This window comes from Anopheles cruzii, chromosome 2, assembly GCF_943734635.1.
Source record: "Anopheles cruzii chromosome 2, idAnoCruzAS_RS32_06, whole genome shotgun sequence".
Taxonomy (NCBI): domain Eukaryota; kingdom Metazoa; phylum Arthropoda; class Insecta; order Diptera; family Culicidae; genus Anopheles; species Anopheles cruzii.
This window is the reverse complement of record NC_069144.1, coordinates 46257292-46279578: the sequence shown is the minus strand read 5'-3', so window position 1 is coordinate 46279578 and position 22287 is coordinate 46257292. Positions and strand designations below refer to the sequence as shown.

Below are 22287 nucleotides of genomic sequence, written 5' to 3'. Positions count from 1 at the left end.
TGAAAGGATCGCTGACCACGCTGACCGCACGCCAACCTACGCCACCAGGAAAAGCCATAGACGCCCCGGGCCCCGGCCGGTTCACCCGTTTTCCCATGCCTCTGTCGGGAAGCTAAGAACTCCAACGGCGCAATAGATGCCGGGCCGCACAGGAAAGCCCCCAATGCAATGGGGGGCCTGTCGCCTGCGGTTCCTTCAGGGGTCCGTGTGCACGGCACTACACCAGTTATGTAAATAAATTACGCCACCTCACTCTCCAGCAGCAGCAGCAGCACCGGCTCGGGTTCCATTCCTGGCTCCCGGGCTGTTGGAACGATCTTGCGCTCCGATGGCCGAACCGGACCCCGTGTATTAGGGCCCGCAGCGCAAACAGCATAACAGAGTAAGTTGGAAACGAAAAGCCGGAGCAGCAAGCCAGTGAGAAAGGGGTAGAAATGGCAAACAAACGCTGGTGGAGGCCACAAGAGAAGCCAACCCAACCGCTGACCACGAGAGCGCAAGCCGGAGAAAAGCGTTTTCCCCATTTTTGCCCGCCTGGCCAAAGCAAAAAACAACAGATTCGCTAACGAACCGAATTTCGCGGGGCGAGTTTTTCATTTTTGCTCACAATTACACAGCCCGACACCGAAGAGTCCGCCAATCCGCCGTCCCGGTTGTTGTTGACCACTAACTGGCGCACCATTAGGAGAGGGTGTCTGTTTGCGCAACCGTGCTATTTTTCGCGATCTTTTCGCACGATCGCCCTGGGGCGGCTTTTTGCCAGCCTTAGTGGCGATCGGTATCAGCTTGCTGGTGTAAACATGATTGTCTCGTTCGTCAAACATGCAACCGAAAGGTGGAAGGTTCTAGCAGCAGCAGCAACGACATGAACCGCAATCTGCCATTTCCGAATGGTCGATGCTCTAGACGTGCGGCACGCGTGCTTCTGCCCTGACGTCCTTGAGCGGCTCATAATTGACCACCCAACAATCGCATGCTAATGATTCGAACGAACGGCCGAAGGCGTGGTGCTGCATCGGCGATCCGGCATCGGCGGACACATTGACGGCCGATTGGCGAAATGTTACCCCGTCCGTGTGTCACCTGCCGAAGAATGGTTACCGATGGGCGCGCAATGTTCGCGCGCCATGCGCGTATTGATCGCTTGCGTATGCACGGGGAGCAAGTTGATTGAATTGTTAATCAGCGAATCTAAATCAACAACGACAACGACGATTTCGAAATTTTAGCCTCGGCCCCGACCTTCCCGGTCTCACGGCAAGGCGGCCCAAACGTGACACAATTATATGGGGAACGGACGAACGACGAAGACGAGTAAAAACCACACGTCAAAAAATAAACATCGCCCCATGTGCCGTCCGACACCGAAATCGTCCGCCGTCCGGCTAGTGAGTACTTTCAGAAAGAGACACCGTTTCAAGTTCAGCCTGTGGCCTTCCGTTCTCCCATCGGCCAAGGTTCGGCCTGAAGCATTTGTTCGCTCACAGAGCCCAGTGCCTGCGATGTGATGCTAAAGGATATACTAAGGCGTACGCGCACCCTTCGGAAAATGGAGTCGTCGATGGTCATCATTACGCTTGCTTGCCCACCGCCCAGATGGGACCGCGGTGGGTCAGAGGGCAACAGAAACTTCCGCGTTCCGGAAGCCACCAATGACGCGCTTCGATCAAAGGCTGACAGGTTTCTTTACCCTTTCAACCTTGCCGTGCTCTTCTTTTCGCTTAATTATTGCCTCACGCGAAAGTCACGTAAAGAGCAAATGATTTCCGACAACTTATCGCACTTCGGCGAGTACATGCCGTGACGAACAAGCTACCCCATAGCAGCAAGAGGTCAAGAGGGAGATAAATCAGTCTATTAATAGTCAATCGCCAATGATCAATCGTGATCAATCAACAATCTGTTCGGCCAATTTGGCCAATTTATCGCCACACGATGATACATCTTATCGTGAGCGCGAACCTTGAGATGTAGTTATCAGCTACGCCCACAGACTCACAATACACACATAAGATTATTACAGGGTGAGCCATTCTCTTTTTCATTCTTTGATGCATTAGCTTCTCTGGCACGACGTGTGGGTTTTCCGAACACAAAAAGCGCCAATTCTGCTTCTTAACATGAGGAGGAAATAAGCTTTTAGAATATTCCCCCTTATCATGGAACTCAAACGGTAACTCAAGCGTTTACTCGAGCGTCATTCTGCTATAGCAACAGAGAAAGCAGATAGCAGCAAGAGAGAAGGCAGAAAGAGAAAACTATAGCAAAATGACGCTCGAGGAAACGCGAAGTTGAGTTTTACTTGAAGTCCATCACTCTGGAAATAAGTTTTTCATATTTCCCTATTTTCAGCAACCAAAATTGTATTTAAAAAAAATTAATGAATGAACCTCTCGAATAAATGTTCAACCATCGAAAAATATTAAGCCCTTTTTTGTTTTATAACCAAATGAAAAAGATAATCTGAAATGGCTCACCCTGTACTTTTCATCTGCCGATGCAAAAATCTTTTCACCGATGCAAAAATAGGTGGAAAAAAGGTTGCTTTGATGGAAAAAGCTCTTTGGAAAGCTTGCTGACGATCACTCGCATACAAGTCACGGAAGCGTTTCGAAACGCTTCGATCGAAACTTCAGAGTTTGTTTCGTTGGAAAATTCTCTGGATCTCCGGTTTTTTAGATCTTGAAAGAGTAAGGTTCATGTTTGTTTACATCGACGGCGCGTCGGCCGATCGATCGTCACAGCGGAAACAAAGCCAGCCTCGAAGCTACTGTTACAACAATACTTTTTATTACGCTTAGAATTTAGTTAGCTAAAATATGCTGTTGCTCTTTTAAACATGCGCCATCTACGAACCGTAATCACCTTTTTTACCGCCGTGTACCACACCGCATCCACGTTGCATCAGTTCATCGATCGATCGATCCAACAACAGCGTCCCACGATCGTTACACACAAATATACCATTTACACAATAACATTATACAATTAAAAAACACACTAGCCCCTCGTCTGACTCTGCTGCTGCCGCCGCTTTGATACCCCGACGTGTTTGGCTCTTATCAACGAAGCTCGAATAGTCAAGATATGCTGCCGCACCGTTATCAACCGGAATGGTAAATTGGGGGTCGTAATTTTGTTTACAACTAATAGTGGAATGCAACCCTGATTGCGTCGTTCCGTTCGCACTTTTGCTTTCTACTTATAAAATTAGTACAAGATGTTTCTAATGATGAATGGGGGTTCCAGTGTAGCAGAAATAGTAGTTAAGTTAGGTAGTAGGTTGTTGCGGTTCGTTTTTGTTCTTGTAGTAGGTTGTTTAAAACACATCACAATTCATCGGGCTCACGGTGCGCGTAGGTGCGGTCCGATTGGGGTCACCCTCACCGAAACGCGCGATCCGCCGGGCTCGGGTAAATGCTCCTTGTTTTCTCCTCCTGCTTCGTCCTTTTTGCGTGGGACAGTGTTAGCTTCCTCGCTCCCTTGGAAGAAGCTTCTAATCTCCTAGTACCGTGCGTACGTTTCACTGAACCAGCGCCGATGCCTTGCCCTCTCTTGCTCACACCGTATCACCGTATGTTCTAAGGTTCATTTCACACTCGGATCGGTGCAGCATCCGTTTTTATCGCTTGTAACGGCCCTGACGAGCGTCGGTAATGGCGCCCCACAGTTCGATGATAAAATCGTCGGTAAAACCGAAGGCCTCTAGGTCGGAAGCATCTATCGCTTCCGCAAAGTCCATCGAGTTTATTTTGTTGCTACCTAGGTCCCAAATCTGTTTGGTACGAAACACACAGAGAGAGAGAGAGAGAGAGAGACGGGGTGGAAAAAGTGCAATTAGTGGCATTATTCACACACCGCACCATCGCCGAGGTGCGCGGTGGTTGATGCGTTATTTGTTATGTGGCTCACTTGAGTGGCTAGTTCACTATCGTTGATTCCCATGAAGGAGTCGAGCAGTGAGTTAATGGCATCAATTCCACATTGCGTCGCATCATCGTGCTGCAAAAAACGTAGGAAGAAACGCATAAAAATGGAGTACGCAATCGCCGGGGGGGGGAGGCGCTTTGGTGGTCGGCTGATCCACCGCGGCCCTGCTTACCTCGTCTTCGATGGCCGCATTCCCGTTAGCCTTAAACCGAAGCGTTTCTTTGCCGCTACCGTACGCCTGCTGCTTGCCCGGCTTACCGCCGGCCGTCCCCTTGCGGGGTGCGATTCCCTGGAAGCCGCTCTTCATCGGTTCCACGAGCCGGATGGTAAACGTGGACCCCGTTGGGATATCCTTCAGCATGCGCGCCACTTCGTAGTGCCGTTTGCCCACCACATTGATGCCGTCCAGTTTCTCGATATGATCACCAATCTACACAGTGCGCGCGACACAGAGACAGAGAGATCACTAATGTCCACGGTCCAGCAACCGCATCAACCGTAGCGCGACTTACCTGTATGTGGGGGATCCTATCAATGACACTTCCGCTCTTGATTCGCTTGATGAAGGCGTACCCGGCCCCATTATCCGTGATCGTCAGCCCGAGCGCATCCTCCGACTTCACGATCTCCACCTCCTTGGGGCGGCCCTTTTTGTGTGCGAAAATGAAATCGTTCAGCCCGATCTGGCCTCCCAGCAGGTTGCTCATGTCGACCTTGTGCGAGTTTAGTGTACAGAACAGAATCTAAAACGAAACGAGACGAGATATATTAACGCGGGCAACGCGGAAGATAACGCAGTGTTTGCGGACAAGCACGATCCTCCTACCCTGTGTTACTGCGGTGTGATTGGCAAGACGTATATGTACATACACACACACACGGGCTTCGGGTGTTTCGGGTTGGGTAAAGTTTTATGGGGTGTGCTACAAAACAGTTTCAACTGCAAGCGTGCCACTACCGACTATGTACACTAGTCACCTCTTACAGTGAGCCTCTACCAAAAAGCTTCAAAACTAATACACAAAGCACCATTTAAATCCTAGAATCAATGGTCAAATATTGTTACACGCGTCACGACGCTTTTCTTGGAATAATCTTCTAGCGAGAGGAGCGTTAGTGCCGTACGGAGTGGAGTCGATCACTGCGGAGTGCACCACGCGATCAGAAGACGCTGTGTGTCATATGCAAACCAGGCTGTGAGGAACTCACACTGCTGATCGGGCACCCCGCCACACGCATCTCTCTATTGCGTGCAGGAAAACAAATGGAAAACCAACTGCACACCACCACTAAAACAGAGCTCGGAGCTCGGAGCTCGGAGCTAGCCAATTTGGTCATCTCGTGGAAAGATTGAACCGATCTTCCGCCTAGCGAACAAAATTCCAACATCACCGAAAAATCGACAGCGAGCGAGAGAGAGAGAGCGTGTGAGCGGGGATTCGTGTGCAATTCATTATTATTCATTGTTGCGCTTTGGGTGCGCGTGAGGAAAATTCCCCCGCCAACGATCACCTGGTAAGTGCCGCTTCTTGCGGCCGCTACTGACCGACTTTTCTGCCAAATGACCTCTCACAGCTCTCTGTGTGTGTGTGTGTGTGTGTGCCTGTGAGAGAGCGGTGCGCCAGGTGTGTGTATGATTTTCCAATTCCAAAGAAGAAGCAATAAATATTGACCACTTTTCCACTGTCTCTAGGGCTTCGTCTCTTTTTCTCTCCATTTCTTTTCCAACTGAATAGTTTTCGTAATCTCTCTTCACACCGAAACGCACGGAGGTGCAGAGCCGTTACGTAGCAACCCAACAGAAAAGATCCTTCAAAAGATCCTTCTGTAGAGCGTCGTGATCGCAGTGGATCAACACCCAAAACCGAACAGGCTTTCCTTCACGGGTTTCTCCACCGGCCACCCCCAGGCGATATCACGTGTCGCTGCAGTGAGGCTGAACTTCATGGTGCGAGCTAAATAGCATGAATTCGGCTCGTTACCCTCCTCGGCCGACCAGGTTGAGCCACAGGTGAGCGGAAGTAAACCTAGCGGGCCGGAACCGTCTGTAAGCCGGGCGGCAGTCAATTCCCCCGACACACACAAACACGCGCACGGTTGAGCTCGATGTACACCACACATGGGTGTCCCGGGCCGGGCCGAGCCGGGGAGCCGGGTCAATCCGCCGGCATCAAGTGTCGCGTCAAACAGAGCGTGATTCCTATGGTTCAGTTGCTGTGGCGCGCGGAACTTTTTTTCGTATTTCTTTTACCCTGTGCAACGGGGTACCCTATATCTAAAAACATGCCGGTTGTTGGACACGACTGAAAACCTGGCTTTTTGCATATCCATCCTCAGTGTTTGCTTTAAAACTATCGTACTATCTCGTAGTTGCACATATTTGCAACATATTATTTACGGACGCAAAGAGGTGTTTGATTAACAACCGCTTGTCACTCCGGAGCCAACCATCACCGGTTCTGGTTCCGGTTCATCGGTGCAGTTTTGTGCCGGGAACCGGATTAAGTTGGTGAAATTACGAAAGTACAGCCGCGGAGGTCGCGGACGAAAGCGCGTCAGCGCCATGTGAGGTGAACGCCGAGCCGATTCTCTCTGCCGGCGGCCGAGAATTACGCTACAAACCCGAAGGGGATGCAAAGGCTAAGAAAATGAAACCCTACCAATAGTGGCGTACACACCCAGCCAGCCAGCCAGCAGATCGGAGCGCAGCTTATTGGACAAAATTATCGATCGCCCGGCCACTCGGTGACGGTGACGGATAGGCTGTGGAGCGCAGGCTGACTGCAGCCACGTTACTTTCTAATTTAATTGAGCTCAAAATAAATACATCTGCACGCGTTTCCGTAAAGGGGAAACGCGTGAAGAGTGGCTTGGCGCCTCTATGTCAACCCCTCCCGTGGGGGGCGCTATGCTTTCATCCATTTAATTTACCTTCACTCGGTATTTTGCACGTGCGCGACGAGCTATCGGTGGGTTTCGGTTGCACACACAACCCTATTTTCACTTAAGTTTTGTTTAAGTTTAACCAGAGGTTGCACGTGTTTGGTAGTTCAACAGTCTGTGACATTCGGAAAACGTGATGTTTGGACCAAAGATGGCTTCTCACGGTTGAGCTTCAGTGTCGCAATGACGTGGCTGCTTTAATCCACCCACAGAAACGTAGAAGAGCACTACAGGATGATGCACATTTGCATTTATAAATACATGCAGCTCGTTGGGACACTCAAACAAAACGTTAGATTGGAGCCAAAATAATATCGTAATAAACAATTAGCAAAGCCACAGTAAAACCTACCATAATACGACACATTGAGTACACTACTCAGTGCCAATTTTTTATGAGATGCATCGCATCGAAGCACGCCTTCCGTCCATCCATCCAGACTCCGAACTCCACAGCGCGCGGTTAGAGAAAGTTGGTGCCACTCGTTTTACCATTTTTCACTGGAAACCAAATTACCGCAACTGGCACCGGTAGGGAGGTACCAACCGAGCACCTCACTTTGATTCTACGTACACCGACGGTCGGAGCGATAGGGAGAGAGTGTTACGGCGTGTTGCCGATAATGGCCATTTACCGAGGGTCCGCGCCGTCTCCAGAGTGAGAGTGGCGCAAAGTGGAAAAATACCAAACCCGTCAAAAAAGGCTACCCCTCGCACAGCGCGGACGACCTAAGGATGTCTTCTCGGACCTGCTCAAAAAGTCCGTTTCCGATGCTCGCTACAAAGTATGCGCGCGCCTCGAAAGTTTGCATTCCGGTGATGAGATCTTGATTTGATGCGGATCACATTTCACAAGATTGTCGCATCGGTCTCGGGGATCGGGGTTGTGTGCATACAGTGAGTCGACACTTTCTCCCGATCCTAATGTGTGGTGTGGCCAGTGGCCAAGTAACAAAACTTGTTTACAGCAACCTTTCTTTCTCGCTGTAGGGGTTTGGTTGGCCGCGGCCACGGTTCATTTGAAGTGCTGCAAATAGTCGGCACCACCCTAGACACGGTGTGATACACATCTTGTTAACATTCTTCCGTTTTATGGCAGCATTCCAACCGACGGTGCCCGGTGCAATGGGAATCCGTGAAGGACAACCACTTCTTTGCATTCGACTCACTCACTCCGGTTTTGCATAATTCCATTCCCAATGGACTGCACCGGTGCAGAGCATTGTTTGTTGCTGGAATGAAGTGTGAAGATCACACAATGGCGTGACATAAAGCATATATTTTTATTATTTGCATTTGTCCGTAGATCATCCGTCTGCGCTGCGCCGATTAATCGGTTTCTAAGCAACAGACACGTCAGTTCGAACTTTGACAGTTTGAATTTGACTGCGAAACATTAAGTTGTGCGCTTAATAAGGCTCTGTCCGTTCTTATAATAATAAATAATAATAATTTCTGTTGCTCCCGCTTCTTGGGTAGCGCCACAAGCCTCAAAAGACTCCACCTGCCACCTGCCCAGTGTGGCCAAATAAGAGCGAAGAACCGCAGTGGCAGGAGGTCGGTCGGTAGCCCAGCTGTTCGAAGGCGCACCATTCCAAATCAGGTTATATCGAGCGAGAGAATCGAGAGAGGTCTGTTCCATCTTCTTCCCCGTCGAGTACCGTATAACTGGACAACCTTCTTCCCGGCGCAGCTTCGGGGCATTTCGATGTTCATGTTGTTGTTCAAGCGGCTCGAGCCTCGCAAACCGAACAAGTTTGCTGTGTGTGAGCTCTGTTTTCCCGAACCGGGCGGACCTACATTTTCGGGCCGGGTGGGTAACGCGTGGCCCCAATTTACTTCGGCCGCACAAAAAAAAACGTTACCGTCTACCTAGAAAACCGGGAAAACTCCACATGATCTGGCGAGCAGGAAAGAAGAGATGAAAGAGAATCCCACAAAAAGCAGGTTGATGAGGTGGTGCCGAACCGAATGTCCCGTTGATTTATATGCTCGCAGATTCTCCCGGCCCGACCCGGTCCAAACTGCCTGCGATCCGATGGTGATTGCCGGGTGCGCGTGGCCTTCCCTGGCAGAAGAACAGGGGATTGATAAAAGAGTCCGGGAGGCCGGTCGATTGAGTCAGCCGTTTGAAAAGTGGTTCACTTCATCGACCCAATTTTCAAACCCCGTTGGCGTCATCATTTTTGGTGAATGTGATTCACAGCCCACCGTAATCTCGGCCCATTGATTACGGTAGCGGGAAGCAGCAACTACTGCCTTCAATCGACTTTCCGAGCCAATCGAAAACGTTACATCCACGATGGAACCGATGGAAAATGGTTTTCCCAAACGATCAAACTGGCTTCCGGAAGATCGCCCTACCCCGGGGGGAGCCGCAGTAACAACAATAATCAAAGCATTCCGCGCGTAACATATAGACGAAAACACAAGGTGCCCAACCCGGTGTTCAAAGCAGTCCGACCGACCGAAGCGGGAAGACACACAGAAGTACCAGCAGCTCCGTTGCGCAACGTGGCCAACCAGAAGAGGGGCCAGCAACCATTTTTGAACTTCGAAGACTCCATTTCAGCCAACTTGTTGTGTTTTTGCTCCCCATTCGGAACTTAGGGTTCGAGAAAAGCAAAACGGATTATGATCGATTGAAAAATCGAGAAATTGAGATACGATTAAGACCGGGCGATGGACCTCATATTTGCTGAAGATTTCGCTGTTAGCTATCTCCGGCCGACCACAATTTATTTTTTTTTCGTTCGGTGTGCACGTTTTGTGTGACACGACACTTTTGATTGGTAGCCGTCGTGTTGTCGGGAGTGTGTTTTCAACATGGTTCTACATTGTCTGACGTGTCGCGGGTGCTAGTAATTGCCCAATCAAGGAGGCTACGCGATCGCAACATGATGAGTGTGTCTCCCCGTTGTTGCGGCGGCTTGATTGATTACTTGTTGAGCGGGGAATGCGTGCTGCGGTCCCCGTGTTTATAACACCTCCTTGTGTTGACAGCGCGTGATAAGCGGAGGTGGTCGCGGATTGCCCGCACGGTACAACGGACACTGATTAAAGCCACCACACCAAACAATGCAAAGATAAGATAAAGCCAGACCCCGGTGCGCGGTTCGACACAGTATGCTGAAAGGGGAGGTGAAGCAGCCCGAATTTTGCGCGTAAGCAAGGAAGCAAAACCGAGTACTTACCTCGTCCAGCGAAAAGTCGTAGCATTCGGCAATCTTCTGGTACAGCTCCTTGACGCTGGCAAAGCCGGTGATGAAGCCGGTCGGGCTGCCGTGGGCCAGCTGGCAGTTGAAGACCAGCTGGGGCTTAGTGACGGTCGTCGAGTCGACGTGGCCACCGACGCCGACGCCGCCGCCGCCGCCGTTGCTCATGCTGTCGTGGATCGAGGGCGCTGTAGGGATCGGAGGGTTTTTGTAGTTGTTGTTATCGTGGTGGTACGCGTGATGATGCGGATCCTTGGTCATCGGTGGCGAGGGATTCGATATTTTCGTGCTTTTCTTATTGAACAACGGCATCTTCGTCGGCGCCTTCGTCTCTCTCTCTGTCGCCTCGCGTACGGTCGCTGGTATGCCGACTCACTGAACGACTACGAATGATCACTTTCGCGGTCACGGCCACGGTCTCTGGGTGGCACACTCTGAACCGAGACGGGTCCGGGTGTGAGGTTTATTTTGCCAAGGAAAGGACGACAGGAAAGGATCAATGTTAAACACAGAACACACCAAAGAGAGAGAAAGAGAGAGAGAAAGAGGTGGTTTCGGTCCCTATCTCCGTGTCTAGCCCTGCTTACGGAGCAGGTACGGTAAATAATTTTACAGTGTCTGCTGGGTCGGGAGGATATGAGGGAAAAATTGAGAAAGAGGACAAAAACAAAAGTATCTGTAGAAAATTTGTGAAACCAAAACGAATACGAAATTAAACGAGTTTACACAGCCGACCTGCTGCGGATATTGAGCAAGTTTTCTTTTTTACACTTTGGCACCCTCGTTTTGACACGGTTATCGTCGTCGTCGCGAGCGTGCTTCTTATCGCGAGCTTTTCCGCCCAGATAGTTAAGCACACAATAGAAAACACACACACACACACACACACACTGTACACGCACTCAGGGCGCACTCGAGATAAGAGCAAATTCCGCCATGTTTTGTCACCCGTAGCAGCAGCAACAGCAGGCGATAGCGGAATCCTAGAGGCCGCCAGTGAAACCAATCGAAAAGCGATTCTATACACACACACACTACGCCAATTTCCAAAGAGCTTGCTCTACAAGTGTGACCACAGGTCACAGGGGGGGGCGAGGGTGCTGGAGCTGTACAGTAGAGTGTCCCCTCCGCATTAGTGTCCCCGTCGTCGAGAAACACCTCTTTTTCACCGGATGCAGAAAATTGTTGCACGATCCAATCACACTACCTTGGACATTCACGCACACACACAGGGGCACGCGTGCACTGGGCTTTGGAAACTCGCTCGAAACCTCAAAGGTATTGCGTATCGCAAGTGTGTCGGGTGAAAATGTCGTGTTTCACTTGACCGCACGCGTGCGGGTTTTTCCAGCCGCTACAGCTGAAAATTAACTATTTACCAACCCTCCCCCCTCCCCCTGGTCAAACTAAACCACGCACACACACACACACCGGCACCGGCACCGGCACCAGCAATCCCACGTGTACGGCGGCGAAAAGCTGCTCTGAGAACCAACCGTAATTCTTTTCTTCGTACGTTCCCGCCTTCGGACACGTTTCGTTCGTCGTCGATGGCCGGCTGGTGGGGGGTATGGAAGAGTTGGGGAAGCGCGGACGTCGATTACACACCGCCCGTGACGTGACGTGACCGTGAAGTGGCGCTTTCGACGGCACGTTAGAGCCGTTATTCCACGCAGTTCTGTTCCGTTTTGTGCCGTTGAACGTCCCACAGTTTTCACTGTTTGCTCGCCGTCACCACCATTTCCCCCCGCGGAACCGGGATCTGTGCAGGCGCACGAAACTCTTGGGATTCCGGTCCGGTCCGGTCTCTTCGAAAAACGGCGGCTTTGCGACTACACGAGTGCGTACCGTTCGCCAACTGGTTAATGACTGGCCGCGAGCAGCGAACGCAGGCCCCGAGCTGAGTGTGCGCGCGAACTGGAAGTGAAATGTGCGAGCGAGAGCGAGCGAGGCCAACTCGTCGGGGGGTGGCCCGGGAAACCCGAACCCGCGAGACCACTTACACACACAGACACGATCGTGTCCGTATCCGTATCCGCGATCCGCGATCACGATTCCGGAGCAGCCAGAGATCCAGGAACAAGACATAGCTTGCTGGTGGCCGTGGTGGGCTTTCTCGCGCTGACGGGGTTACCGTTACCGTGCTTCGGAAACTTCCGATGGCCAGTGGCTGGTGGTGTGTGTGTAGACTTCACTTCCGTTGCACCTGCGTGCGGGCCATCGGTACTGGGCGCTTTAACCAGCAGTGCCCAGCATAAAGCATACCGTTTTCGGACCATTCACTTCAAAGGGTTCTGGAACTTCTGGGCAAGGCCACTTCGTGAGGCTGCTGGTGTGCCGATGTGTTTGTGTGTGTGTGTGTGTGTTTGCTCACTCGCTAGCTGTTTATTGTTGAACCGATCGTCAGCACTTCCCCATACGGGGCTGAAGTGCTGATCTCAGCAGGGCCGCACAACAAAAGTGGGACCATATAAAGTATCCCATCGCATTCCCGGCCACCGGGGGACGCATGCTCTGTACCCCCTCGCATTGTCCATTTTTATTTTAATGAGTGTTAATATGCTGATACACGGCCATGCTTTAGAGACCGCTTTCATCCGTTAGGAGCACTATTTGCATAGCATCGAAGAGCCCATTGTATGCTACACGCTGTTTTCGGTTAATTTGCATCAGAATAATAACGGGGACAAAAATGTCCCCCCTCTCCCCTGCCACGTATGTATCCCGCGGGGGACCACCACGTGATAGCTCAGCGGATGACTATCGACTCCACTCCGCGTCGAGGTTGTTGCACCAGCCCCTGCCGGGGGCAACCTGCATCGAACGGGCAAACGAACGAACGAAAAAAATGGCCATATATGCAAGGTCAGCGACCGGTCCCTCATCGGCTTCTTCTTCTTCGCATTACGATGCCGGTCGGCGTGCCGCGCAACCACGCGATCATCGTTGACGATCTCCTTGCTTTGGGGCGATCTTGTGAGAGACGTGGCCACGCAGCAGCAGCAGCTGCTGTAAAACACCACCCTAATAGCGGCCATTTACGGCGAATTGGTTTACCTCGCTAGTGACGCGGGCCGGACGAGATGCGAGTCAGCTGATCAACTGTTACGACCTGTTGGAGGCGCCCCACGTTGCACTAATAAATAAACATAAGGTGGTGGTGGTGGTGCCTTTCTGGAAAATTATATTATAACTAATAAACACGCCCCAAAAGGTGTGCGGTGTGCAGTAGAGAGTAGAAACGATAAATCACCCAAGCACAAGAAAGTGTACCCGACGGCGCAGCGAATACGGCGCGGTATTGGATGAATTTCCCGAAAATTTGATCGAAGTTTTGAAGTGTGCGATTGGGCTGAATTTCTCATACTTACCAAAGGGACAACACATTCTAGAGCTTCACACTCTTCGAACAACGAAATAGATATGTTGTGCTACAGTTTGAATCGTAACATAATTTCATTAATTTTTTTATTTCGTACAGATGTGTTTTCTTCATCTTGAACCACCCTCTCTCTCTCTCTCTCTGCTTTTCTTTCTTTCTCTTTTCTCTCTCTCTATTTCTCTCTTTCTCGCTTTAGTTGTCACGTTTGTTTGTGATTTCCACCGTATCGATACTAGGGGTTGTTTGTCCTTTTCTAAGGTTTTCGAATAAATGAGCCGAATCTCACTGTGTTTGTGTTTCTGCCATCGTGCCACATCGTGCTCGTTCTTGTGTTTTTTATGTAATTTTTATTGCTCCACTATAGTTCTATCTTCCGTTGATTTAAGTGTTGTATCTCCTATCTCTTTGAACACGCCTCTCTCTCTCTCTCTCGCTCTTTCTGCCTTTTTTATTCTAATGATAAGAGCAGGGAAATGGAGAATCTGATTTGTGTGCCCGTCGTTGTCGCCGTCGTTTGTTGGACCTGGAATTGGGTTTTCCATGTTCTGAAAGGTAAGTTTGATTGTTTATAATCTCTTGCGGGCGTGTATTCTAAATGTTCTTTGTTTGCTCTTGCTTTCTGTCTGTGTCCAACTCACACTATTTTTTAACGGTTTCCACTATTTTCACCATCACCTACTCCTTTCACGAGCCGATCGGGACAGGTCGGGTGTCTTTTCGTTTTTCGATGAACTGCAATTGTGTGTGCCGACAACAGAGTTTAGTATATTGGTTATTGGTTGAGTTGGTGGTACGCGCGCTACTCACTGTTAGTTTTGTATTCGTTTATTTTCCTACTCTACTTGATGTACTGTTTTAATCTACCCCTGTCGTCTTTAATCTATTGTTATTCGCTGCCCACACGCATAGGTTTGCGGCAGTACTGCAAAACTGGCCCACCATCCCATTTTGTATCGCTGTTCTACTGATGAAGTGTTTGAATTCGTTACTCAAGAACGAATAATGTACTCTAGAGTGTTATTCTTTTGCAACCATTCTACTCTACACACTCTACGTGCACCGCCGTGGCAACGTGGGGTGCTTGTGCAGTGATCGAATGGCTTTACCATACAGTTCGAACCTCGTAGAATTCGCTAATTGATGTAATAATTAAAAGAAGTTTTGCCAATTTGCTCGTGCTCCTGCTTGCAACGAAAGACTTCAACGATCGGGAAGGAAGGAAACTAGTGACAGCGTCAATGTAAGGTACACAGTTGATACCCGAAATGGAACCTCGCAACAAACACAGTGAGAAAGAGAAAAGGACGAAAGAGGCCAGAGGGAGAAAGAGAGAGAGAGAGAGAGAGAGAGAGAGAGAGAGAGAGAGAGAAAGAGAGACAGAGAAAGTCTGAGATAGAAAGCGTTTGGTGAGAAAATGCAACGGGAAATCGAATCGAAGTTCGACTGTTCGACTTCGGCTCCGCGACACAGGGCTCCGGCGTTGGTGCAAAACCACAATCTATTGTACCTGGATCATTAGTTCCGCCCCGTCGCACACGCGCTTAATCTAAATGCCCAAATGCATCCGTCTAGTTTTGTGCCAATTTTTATGGTCGTGCTTGACACCGTCGTCTTAAAGGAAAATCTGTAATCTGCTTGTCAGCGGTGGGAATTTTATTCATTCGAATTCGATTCGATCGATTCACGTCTTCACGATTCCCCTTTTTTGTGTTAATGTCAACGCGGAGCGGCACACATGATACCGATTCGACGTGAAGATAGGGTGAAAAACAATGAAACCGGCTCGAGGAGTGTTCGACCAAGGACCGAAGGGGTATCTTCCTTTGGGAAACAAGCAGCACCTGCGCAGCCGCAAGCCGGAACCGGGGACAACCCCGCCAATGTGTCTCTCTCTTTCTCTTTCTCTGTCTCTTTCTATTGTTTCCTTCTCTCTCGTTCGGCAATTGCTGAGAAGATACCGAAAGCTGCTCGGATCCGCATGATCTGACTGTTCCTTGCGAATCGCGCGGATTGCCGTTAGACAGGCAGCGCAGGATCAGCAGCTGTCGGGTCGTTTGACCACTTTTAGTGCTGCCACGCAGAGTAAGCGCATGTGGTGGTCACTCTAAGTATTGCTATATAATTTTAAAAACTATTTACCCTACTGTGTTTGCTGCGAACTAGTACATCGCGTCAAATGTTTTGGTGCCGGAAGCATAAACTTGTCAAGAGATAGAAATGGAGAGAAAGAGAGAGCGAGAGAAAGAGAGGAGAGTGAGAGAAAGAGAGAGAGAAAGACTGCACTCTGGCGTTGAAGAGAGGGTAGTAGTATCACGGCATTTTCGTGCTTCCTGTTTTGTTCTTTGCTCTGCTCTGTCTCGTTCATCGAATCTTCAGCTTGAAGGGAATAAATGCAAAAGGCCATAAGTAGGTTTAGCTTTTATCAACTTGTGTTTATTTTTAAGATCTCTCTTATATAATTTCGAAAGCCATCACTTGTTTTGTATCTCGTGTGTGTGTGTGTCTGTGGGTACGGGCGCTGTTGTGTTGGGTGTTACGTACGTTTCTGCTGGCTAGAGTGTCCTGTCTCGAGCTTATGCGTCCCGTGTGCCCTTCCCGCGCTTAGCTTCCGCTAAATCAAATGCACACGCTGGCTCTCCGCTACTGCCTGCCCCTGAGAGGGGTGCGCATAAAAAAAAAATGCTCAACTGGGTTTCTTTAACGTAACTGGGGCTTAAACATTGATTGTTTCTTCCCGCGCAGGTGCACGAAACTACATTGCGCCAAGTAGGATTACGATTTAATCCCAACCATTATTGTTACGTGACCTCGATAACAAACATAACGTCCGCTATCGTACGGACAAATCGTACGATTCGTTTCACGATGCTCGCGGCGCCGCTGCGCTGTTGCTGCTGAACTGTATTGATTTTGCATTTCGTGGAAGAGAAGTGGCGTGAACGGCGCCCGGGGATGGCGACGGACACTACTACCAGCAACGAATCCTGCTTCTCAAGAGATCCATTGTACGGATGTATTTGTGTGTGTGTGTCTGTGTGTCTGTACGGAATCATGTTTTGTGTGTGATTCAATTGTTTCTGTTTCCCTTACTGTTTCATAGCACAGAACGCTCTAGGTTAGTGAAGAGAGAATTATTTTCTCTGTTTTGTGTTTTTTTTGTTTGTTTGTTTCGGTTTTACTTTCATTTAACTTCTCAATAACTTCAAAATGGACTTACGATTAAATGCAACAATTTACATGTTTTTTTTGTCTTCCATTCCATTTTTTGTTTCTCTCTGTCGCCTCCCATCACCCCATTTTTCTGTTCTTCTGATTTGCATGTTGTTGTTGATTTTGTATATATTCGTCGTTCGGTTCAATCGTTCTGTGGGTGTCTCTCTGTATATGTGGGATTGTGTATGTTCTGTGTGTACATGTTGTTGTATTACTCTCTCTCTCTTTCTTTACGGTTTTCTGCTTTGCATTTGGTTGTCTCCACTATTGTTTGCTGTTGTGTGTAGTTTTAAGAGTTATATTTGTACGTGTACGTAGAGCGGTTTTACCTTTTGTTTTCTTTTCTGTTTGTTGTCCTAGTTTGATCGCGAATACGTTTTGGTGTATTAAGTCTGATTGATTTCATTTTATGTTCACTGATTTCATGACGCGATGCTTTTTGCTGCTTTTTTGTTGTTGTCGGAGAACAATCTCTATGAATAGAATCAAGCGCATATGCTCTGCTAACAAACTGCCCACGAACTATCATCATCATCATCATCATCATCTATGTGTTGTTCGTTTTTGTTTTATTCGATTGTTTCGATCATGCTTTATCAACATCAAGATTGTTAAAGTAAAATCAATTGCTTACACATTAGAGAAAATAGTTAGTAAGTGAGGGCATCGGGTGGTGCGGTGCAAGTGGCATAAAAGGAGCAGCGCGGTTGAACCGAAATCGCTTCGCTTTTTCTTTCGGCCTCTCTCTTTCCCTCTCTCTTTCTCTCTCTCTCTCTCTCTCTCTCTCTCTCTCTCTCTCTCTATTTCCTTCTTTTTGCAGCCGTATAATTTTAAGCCAACAACAAACTGCACACACAAAACACACGCGCTTATTGTGAACGCTTATCAGGTTAGAGTGACACAACATTGCTTCGGATTGCTTCTTGCTCACAATACTCCCAAACGTCTAGAGTTGCGTAATACACGGCAGGCCACGCGACCATCCCAATTGGGCGTCCAGAAGAATTGTATTTAGCACATCACGGGTCTTCGTGATTAACGAACAGAAAAAGCGCGAGCGCTCGTAAAAGGGGTAAAGCAATGTGCGAATGTCACTGTTTTGTCACGTGTTTTTTGTATATATATGTATATATATATATGTATGTGTATGTGTTGATCTCTGTGTGTGTGTGCGGATCGATTGCCAATATATTATGCCCTTTCGATGAATGAATGCTTCTGCTAGCTTCCATTAACCATTAGCAGCAGCAGCGTCCTCCGCCTCGTCCGTTTGATCCGTTTGCTAATCGTTATCGAGAGCGAGAGAGAGAGAGAGAGAGCGAGAGACACAGAATATTCGATGCCACTTTGAGTGGCCACACACGTGTTCGCTTTTCCTTGTTCCTCGCTCCTCTTATTGTTTGTCACGCAACACGTGCTAATCTCGCGTTTTTCGCGTTTTTTAATTGATTGCAGGAGAAATAGAGAGAAAAACTATATATGTATATACTGTACAACAGAGTGTGTGTTCGTGTGTGTATGTGCTCGCTCCAGCACTACATTCTCTAGTATTTGTGTGTGTGTGTATGTGTTTGTGTATCTGTGTGGCTTATAGAGCACACAAATCGGTAGGTAGCTGGTAGATTGTGCTCATCAAATGTCCTGTTCGCTGCTGCGCGCCTTTGAAGAAAAACTCCTCATCCGCCACTGCTGTGTTGGGTTCCATTTGTTTGTTGTTGTGGCCCGTGGTTCTGGTTCTCTAGTGTCATTTGCGCACGATTTTGCGATCGATGTTCGATTCGGTGACACGTTTTCGGCACGGCACACAGCAGTGCCAAGATGTTTGTTGCCTCGTGGTGTTTTTGTTGCTCTACCGTGCAGTGCTCTATTAGCATCAGTGTGTTAATGTGTTTTTTTTCTGTCACACCCTGTCTCTCTCTCTCTCTCTCACTCTCTCTCTTTCTTTCTCTCCCTCTCTCCTTTCGTTCTAGCTTACAACGTCGTCGTTTTAGTTTTGAAGGTATATATAGTTTGCTTTAAATAACTATTTAAGTGAATAGGCTATATTTTTGTGGTTTTCTCGCATTTTCATTCTAGAATCTATGTGTATATATTATATGTATATATATTTATACACATACCCATGTTACATATACAAATATATATACATATTTATGTATATATATATTTTTTGTTTCTTATGATAATAACCATCAGCCTCTGGCGAAGCCAACGGACAATTTGCATTTCGCTTAACACCGCCCTCTCTCGCTCACCCTCCCTATCGGTTTGTTCTATTTGTTTGCCACTTTGGACTTTTGCCGAAATGCGTTACTCTCTCTCTCTATCTGTGTGTTGCTACTATTGTTCGAGCAAACTGATAAGTAAGATCGTGATCGTGGGTCTTTATTTGACGGCGGCGCAGAATGAATGTTTTGATGGCAAATCCGGCTCCGGCTTTTTTACTACACTTATGTTCGCGCTTACATTCCTTCGAGCACGTGTGCCATACATTCCACACACCGTGCGCCACGGAATGATATTTAAATTGTATCGCTTCGCCGTTTTTCGTTGCGCTTTAAAATCAAAGCGACGACAGTGCTGCGTGAGCTGTGCTGTTTGCATCCTGCAGTACACTACTTTCATCATCGTCGGCACACTACTATTATTTAACTAATTATTTGCTTTGTTTCGACTAGGGCCGGTGTCGCGCCGATCTGAGATTCGACACGCGAGTTTTCATTCTGGTTTCTTACCGTGCTCCCCCCAAAAAATACCCCGTTATACTTGCACTGGCACACACTGGCAACACGTTTTCGTTGGCGTTCTCACACAAGCAACCAATAGAGAAACAGATTGTGAACGCTTAGCAAAACCAAACTACAATTCAACGGTAACAACCCAAATGTGGCACAGGATGCGTCGCTAAAGCGCAAGAAGCATAATATCGCTAGAGTGTATTGCTTCGCTTCGACCGATTTAAAAAGGGTTCGACCACACACACACACACCGACGACACCAGTTCATTTTCTACGCTCTCTCTCTCTCTCTCTCTCTCTCTCTCTCTCTCTCTCTCTCTCTCTCTCTCTGCACTGCTAAGCAATTGACCATCAGTTTTGTGTAGTAGTACCAGGTGGATTGTTTGGAAGATTTTTTTGGGTGCTGTTGAGAGACCTCCCTCTAAGCTGTTTGTTTTCGCATCATTTGACTAATACTGGGGAGGCCACTAGGGCCACAAACTATGGTTCACAGGGAGTCTGAAGAACTTTACGCAACGTACACTACAGGAAGAAAATCGTAAGTAAAACGCCACGTAAGAGAACTTGGGTTTTTAAACTTTATCTCGTCGCGATGGCCACTTCGCCCAACGGAGAGAAATGCACATTCTCAAGCAGCCTGCAGCAATGTGCTGTGTGTCGTGTGTGTCACAAAACAAGGCTCGATCAGGCCGTCGATCGGGTGGTGGCAAACGGAAAAGCATGAACCTACTATTGCGCGTTTTGCGCACCTTCGCCAATCGGCAAACATCGTGGGGCTGAATTGACTGTTATCTTATTGCCTGTACGTACGCTTACGGTTCTGATGCTGATGCTCACCAACATGCTTGGCGCACCTCGGATTCCCCCCAGGGCGGGGACGCATGTTGAATGTTATGTTATAAGATTTTCGATTTTTTCGCATGAAAGCAAAAACCAAATGAGCGGCGGCTTCATGGGCTCCAGGGCGCCGGGTCGGCGGGTTAGTGTTAAACAAGCGCAACAGGTTTGCCGATAGTACCTTTCAAACTCAAACCCCTGGCTCCTACATGCAGCTTTTATAGATATTACTCTTCCGGCCTAAGCTCCGGCCCTCTGCTCCGGCTTTCGATATTGTAGTGTTTGCACTCTCTACTAAACGACGCACGCGCACAACAATTGTGTATAGAGAGAGAATGGTTAGGTGGCTTCGTTTCTTTTTTTATTTTCTGTTGCTTCCGGGTGTATTTAGGACGATTTTCTTGCGATTTAAGTATTATCACAAATTTTATTGATTTGCGCCGATCGCCCGCTGCTGCTAACGTTCTTTTCTTTTAAATGCATTACTTTTTCGCACAGCATGAAGCGACCGGGGTTCAGCCCAAGGACACCTCAACAACACTCCCGATCTCCATCCTGAAGGAATGGCACTAGAGAATCGCACGTTCTTGCTCCACTATGGTGTGGCACAATAGACAAATGCGTTTGGTCGGTGTCGATCGATCGATCTTGTGATCGTTGGCCCGTCCAAATGATAATGCCACCACACGCGCAGTGATTTAATGTTTTTATGCCGCCTTTTTGTGTTCCATCGACCGTTAAAAGGAAAACACTTGATCGAAGAACTATCGCAATGAAATGCTTCCAACAACACAGGTGTCCATCCTGCCTGACTGACGCTAATATGTTCCACACACACAAATAATTATACGCAAAGTGTTTATGCTGCTTACGAAGTCTGGCATTTCGTCCTACGACGCGCATTGAATCGCATGTTTCATCCCCATCCGCTGGGTGGTTGCGCGATCTTGGTGTTAGTTTTGAATCTAATGTGTACATTCTGACCTTGAAGTGACTCTGATCCGTGTGCTCTCTTCTGTTCCGCGGTTGTGTCTATTGTAGCTTTTGATGATGCTAGAGCATCTTGCTCGTAGTGTTCTGGGGAGGGGTTCTGTTGTTTTGTTCTGTTACGATACTGTTCCTGTGGATACGCGCAGCAGTAGTACTGCACGATGATCATCTGCAAAAGTCGTAGAAAATGTATTAGTATTTTGGACCAACGAAACAAAAAACCGTATGTGAGAGGGTATGTAGTGTGTTCGCGCGATCGAAGAGATGATGTGTTCCATGATGGTGGTGTGTTTGTGTTTGTATGTGTGTGCGGGAATGTAAAATCGGAAAAGAAAACAATACTCACAACCCATCGCCCATAGCACGCGGGGTAACAGAAAAGAAAAGATATACACGCTAGATATAGAGTCTGGACAATAACACCCGCTGTGGCGGTAGCCGTGAGTTTGATAGACATTTTCCAACAAACCATATATAATGGAACACCCCGGCTACACGAGTGTCCGGAGCACCGGCGGAACGGTCGGTTAACTTCACACGTCATTTTATCGTCGTAAGCAACATGATCTTCTCACTGGTCCTTGTGTGTCTACTAATTTCGATCACACACTGTCGGTGGGTGGATATTTCGGAAACGGTGTAAACGAGCCGCATCGTACTGCTGATCACTACTGAGACCCTGAACCGACCCACCCTAAGCTGGAAATCACACAACTAGCTCTATGTGTCTTAACCGAAACACTACGTGGAAACGTGGAATGTTCAAAACATTGTGGCGAGTGATGCACGGAACGTGTACGGCTGCCGCCACCACCATCTTCCATCTGAATCGGAAACAGTAGAGGCGACTGGCAGATATCGCCGGTCTCCGATTCTTAGAAACCGAAATAGCCCGCTACGGTTGACGCTACCACTATCAGCAATATGCTAAGACATACCAGAATAATGATCTTCTTCTGCTCGTTTTGCAAATCGGTGTGATCGCGGCGGCGATCGGCGGAGAGAAGCATTCGGTTGGGTTTCGAAATGCAAGACGCAT

General features: G+C 48.4%; 1 protein-coding gene across 3 annotated transcripts; it reads right to left on the bottom strand.

Annotated features, from left to right (window-relative positions):
• Positions 1-2783: 2783 nt before the first annotated feature.
• Positions 2784-11955, bottom strand: LOC128276000 (PDZ domain-containing protein GIPC3). Of its 3 annotated transcripts, none has more exons than XM_053014479.1 (6): positions 11937-11955; positions 10068-10522; positions 4443-4673; positions 4103-4360; positions 3913-4002; positions 2784-3775 (listed from the first exon to the last, which is right to left on the bottom strand). In XM_053014479.1, the coding sequence occupies exons 2-6, from the start codon at positions 10398-10400 to the stop codon at positions 3623-3625; spliced, it is 1065 nt and encodes a 354-aa protein (XP_052870439.1). In that variant the 5' UTR covers positions 10401-10522; positions 11937-11955; the 3' UTR covers positions 2784-3622. The 3 variants fall into 3 exon arrangements, with proteins under 3 accessions (XP_052870439.1, XP_052870431.1, XP_052870446.1); XM_053014471.1 differs by lacking the exon at positions 11937-11955 and adding an exon at positions 11585-11900; XM_053014486.1 differs by lacking the exon at positions 11937-11955 and adding an exon at positions 11296-11436.
• Positions 11956-22287: the final 10332 nt, after the last annotated feature.

Coding starts and splice junctions, on each gene's coding strand:
- LOC128276000 (XM_053014479.1), bottom strand. CDS start 10,400: ATGCCGTTGTTCAATAAGAAAAGCACGAAAATATCGAATCCCTCGCCA. Junction 4,361..4,442: donor ATAGGATCCCCCACATACAG/GTAAGTCGCGCT, acceptor CGCACTGTGTAG/ATTGGTGATCATATCGAGAA. Junction 4,003..4,102: donor ATGCGGCCATCGAAGACGAG/GTAAGCAGGGCC, acceptor CGTTTTTTGCAG/CACGATGATGCGACGCAATG.